The 5,173-nt window shown below is 46.1% G+C and overlaps 1 protein-coding gene across 1 annotated transcript in view; it reads right to left on the bottom strand.

The window, feature by feature from the left end:
• Positions 1-125, bottom strand: part of neurod6a (neuronal differentiation 6a) — a 1,179-nt gene extending 1,054 nt beyond the window's left edge. The window contains exon 1 of the mRNA XM_056584848.1: positions 1-125. This exon is cut by the window's left edge and continues 1,054 nt beyond it. Coding sequence (XP_056440823.1) covers positions 1-125 — 125 coding nt within the window.
• Positions 126-5,173: the final 5,048 nt, after the last annotated feature.

The following is a 5,173-nucleotide window of genomic DNA, read 5'->3' as shown; positions in this document are numbered from 1 at the left end:
CCGGGCTCGCGGGGCTGGGACTTGGTGCTGACCTTGCAGTGCGCGCCAGAGGGGCGGAATGGGCTGTCCGGCCCCCGGGTTGGGGTGCTCTCCAGGGTCCTCTCGGCCAGAGCGGAGGTCAACATGTCGCTGTCAGAGGGAGACACAGTTGATTAAATAGATGATGATGATAATAATAATAATAAATAAAATAATATATGATTGTATATTTATTTAATTATAATAACAAATAATCCGTTTTATAACAATAAACAAGAAATAATATATTTAATCATAATAAATAAATAAATATATATAATAATAATAATTCATAAATAATCTATTCATTAATGATAACAATAAATAATACAAATAATAATAAATAATAAATCACGGTAAAAACAACTATACGAGGCGATTATTAAAACAAATCCTGCCAGCCTGATCAAATTTTAAAACGTTATTGCGCGGTTATAAACGAGATGCATTCTCTCCGATTGGTTCGTTAATGTTTCGGGTTCCCCGGAGTATTTGTCCATAATTATTAATAATCCTCACAAACACACTCAGAGATCAAAGCATTAAGCATCAGCTTCCTATTGGTCGGAGCTCACCTCGCTTTAAGTCCCGGAGTCACTGAAGATCCGTCCAGAGCAGCCGACACTGAGAGGAAAACCATCTCTTGGAGAGACATCAGCGTTCCTCCTCCATCCCCAGCACCACCACCTCCTCCACCCCCACCATCTCCACCCCCACCTCCTCCCCAATCCCAGCCAGCACCACCTCCTCTCTCTTGTCTTGGCTGACTCTTTTAATTCATTATCTTTCTCCTCTGTATCGTTTCCTCCGTCCGTTCTCTGAGGAAAGACGCCACTGTGTGCGGGCCGGGCTTTGCCGTGCAGACCGGCTACCTTGCGGTGCACCGCATGCACCGCCTTCTGCTGATGTCCTCCTCCCCCCCCCCCCCCCTCTCTCTCGCTCTCGCTTTCGCTCTCTCTCTCTCTCCCCTGAATTCCGCCACCAAACCAGGTAACTTCTCCCATCGACACACCAGCGAGCGGCATGTCCTTGAGGGACCAACAAACCAGTAACCCTCCCAGTAACCCTGTAACCTCCCAGTAACCACCCGATAACCCTTCCAGATTTGTTTAGGTTATAGGAGTAAAAATAATTATACCATTAGGCTAATGAATATGCATTGTAGCCTAATTAATATGCAACCCATTTCAATTAATATGCAAATGATGGAAGCAGAATTAGGGCTTTTAATGACGTGATGAGGTCACATTAATCCCACATCTCTCTCCCAGTGAGAAGACATCCACAACCATCAGGATCTCACCACCACCAGGGGCTACACACACGCACACACATACACACATGCACGCACACACGTACACACACAAACACACACCAACCACACATGCAAACACACACACGTCCTCTATTGCCTCAGCTGGTCTTTCCAGCCCAGCAAACACATCGACATCTGAGGACTCGAACTCATCTCAGACTCATCACTTCACTGCACTAATTGCAAATGCAAATATGCAAATGTCTATTAATTAATTACTCTGTTAATTAGTTCTCTGGTCTTTTTTGGGCAATAAATCATTGTGGAGAAAGCAGAGGGGCCCCACCCCGATTCAAACACACACACACATGCCCACACACTCACACAAGCACACACACACAAACACAAACACACACACACATGCCCACACACTCACACAAGCACACACAAACACAAACGCACACACACAAACACACACACACAAATGCGCACACCAACACACACACACATGCGCACACAAACACGCAAACGCACACAAAGACACACTAACACATGAGCGCGAACACACACAAACACACACACACACAAATGCGCACGCCAACACACACACATGTGCGCACAAACATGCACGCGCACACAAAGACACACACTAAGACATGCGCACGCACGCACGCACACACACACACACACACACACACACACACACACACACACACACACACACACACACACACACACACACACACACACACACACACACACACACACAAACCCACACACACACCCCGGGGTGCTGGGAGATTAAAGAGGGGGTAATTGAAAGTAGTAGCGGGAAGCGAGCCGCCATCAGCTCTGATGTTAGAAAGCGCTGGTTAGAGGCGCTGGTTCACCATCACAGGCTCCATGAGGACGGAGCCACTGGGACACCAGTACAGGCCGCTCTCTCTCCCAGTCCAACCAGGGCCAGCAGGGGGCGGCCGAGCACACACATGAAGTTAGGAAGAAAACCAAATCAATTGCACAGGTCCGGAGGCAATGAAGGTGACCTATTGACCTTGAGCGACCTAGATCCTACAGCTATCAAAAACAACCATAACATAGGTTCACACACACACACACACACACACACACACACACACACACACACACACACACACACACACACACACACACACACACACACACACACGTAAACATACAGCGGTGTATATTGTGTCTGGCACCACACCACCAGACCCTCAGGTGGACCTATCGCTTACACACACAGACAGCCAGACACACACAGACACACACACACACACAACATATACACAAACAGACACACACACAGAGACACCCTCCTGATCTCCTGGTCTCTTGTTGGATCTCAGCCTCTGCTGTCGTAGTGGTTAGTTTAGGTCGTTGGTATGAGAGGTGGTTAATGATGGAGTTTGACCTGGTGAGGGGTCTGAGCTCTGCAACGAGCTCAGCTTGCCTCAGAGCCATATGAGGTAGATGAGTCCCATTTTGGGATCATTAGGATAATGTGACTTTCACTGCAATGGAAGATGTTTCAAGTTGCATGCTTGCACAACAAATTGGTCTCAATAATTCAAGGGTTATGAGCTATGACCTACACAACATATTTACATGCACAACTATTGTGCATGTGTATATAGGCATATATATATATATATATATATATATACACAACTATATTCTGTGTATATTTATATGTTGATATTTATATAACCAACATATAGTGGTTCAAAGCATGACATGACATCCTTCTCGGTGTCCAATCTGATGAGAGGGTGAAGAGGGCGGAGTCCACTTGGCTCCTCCCTCTCGCCTCATGCTGGTCTACCTGCACCGTTGTTTTCTTCGTTAAATGGTACCAGGAGAGGCGGGTACTCACTTCCACTAAACATCCTAACCCTAACCCTAACCACCTCACATCTTCATAATTTAAATTGAGACAGTAAAGTCCTCGTTCTTATCTGATGATGATGACGATGACGATGACGATGATGATGATGATGATGATGATGATGATGATGATGAAGATGAGGATGCTAAAACCTGTAAACCTTTGCTTTGTTCCTCTTGGTTATCTTTGTTCTTACAGCAGTACCCCAGATTGACACCAAATGTACGTTTGATGTAGTCGTGTCCTGGCCTGTGATGATGGAGCGACAGAGAGAGATGGTGTTTGGCTGATGTCTGGTTTAACTGCAGTAAGATAAAGTCTTTAACTCTCCCATTTCCAGATGACAGGTGTGTTCCAGATTCTGCTCATCGTACCTTATATATATATATATATATATATATATATTGCAGAACATAATAAAAATACAGTTATTTAACCACGTCAACATGGCGTCTGCAGGTTGGTCATCACGACTCTCTTCCGTGATTGGTCGGTGCTTGGCCGTCTTCCTAGGTCCCAGATGATCCAATAGGCCCATCTGGTAGAGCACCCCCCCCTCCAGACCTCCAGGGGAGGCGACAGGAGGCAGGGTCTTGTTCGTTTGTCAGACGCCCACATGCAGGCTGTGTCTGTCTTGAGTCCTGGCTCCACAACCGCAGACAGAACCCTCAGTATGCAGCAGGGTTTGGGTTTGGTATAAAGTCCAAACTTCCTTCACCACAGGAAAGTTGTTCATGGCTTATGTGTATGTTTATGGTTCATGTACAGTATGTTTATGGTCATACACATATATGGTACATGTGTATGTTTATGATTCATGGATCATAAAAATCATTTTTTGTATAGATATGTCTGAAATAAATGTAATTTATTTAATGTGTATGTTTATGTTCAATGTTTATGGTTCGTTTGTACATTTATTGTTCATGTATATGTATGTGGTTCATGTGTATGTATATGGTAAATGTGTATGCATGTGGAACATGTGTATGTTTATGGTACATGTGTATGTATATGGTTCATATGTGGAGCGCCGGCCTACAGTCGTACATCATCACTACCACGTGGTGTTTCTAGCAGCGAGCAGTTAGGTCTCCTTTGTCGGAACGCTCGCTACAGGCCCGGTGAACGCAGCTTCAGGCATCACGCAGCGCCATCTGGTGGAAATGGAAAGGAACGCAGAGAGAAACCGCATGACTACAAACAATGTTTCTGGTGCGGGACCCAAACATAAACCCATGGTGCCAGGGCCACCCTACTGCTGTGACTTATTCTAATAAGTCATGAATATCAATATGTATTACATGATGCTGCGGATGTGGTCGTTATTTTCGACACTGTATGGTATGTGATGTATAAGTAGTCCTACAAGACTTTACAAAGAAACTTAAAATAAAATTCTGCTGAGGCAGGTTGGTTTTGAATTAAAGTCATAGCTATGATAAGGTTATGGTTACGATAAGCAATCATAACTGCCTTTTATTGCAGCCGTTCCAGTCACATGCAAAGTAGGCCTACACGCTGCCGTTCCAGTCACACCCCCACACCCCCGTGGCATCGCTCCATCACCTCAGCAGACATGAACCTGGAAACCTTCACTACACTCTCTTCACTCCGCGTCTCGTCTTCTGCTGACCCCTAGTGGCGGATTGATAGTGGAGCTTTGGATCTGAAAGTGGATCTGGGCTGCGGGTTCTGCGTCTTTGGAAACGTCCGGACGCAGCAGGGGGCCGTCTGGAATAGGTCAGTCAGTTGGTCTGACTTCACCTGTCCACTATTCGGACAATCAAACCAGATCCACGCGTTGTTGACAGCAGACGTTTTACCACAGCCGCTCCGGTCCGGTGACCTTGTCGGGACCGTATCTCAACGCAGCCCATCCGGTCAACGCGCTGAGAGATAGGGAGGACGAGGCAGACGGAGAAGTGCTCAGTGAACCAGCTGTTCCAGTACGATAAGTGCAGCAGGAAGCTTTGAAAGCCAGGATGTCC

Source organism: Gadus chalcogrammus, chromosome 23 (genome assembly GCF_026213295.1).
Source record: "Gadus chalcogrammus isolate NIFS_2021 chromosome 23, NIFS_Gcha_1.0, whole genome shotgun sequence".
NCBI lineage: Eukaryota > Metazoa > Chordata > Actinopteri > Gadiformes > Gadidae > Gadus > Gadus chalcogrammus.
This window is presented reverse-complemented; position numbering and strand designations above follow the sequence as displayed.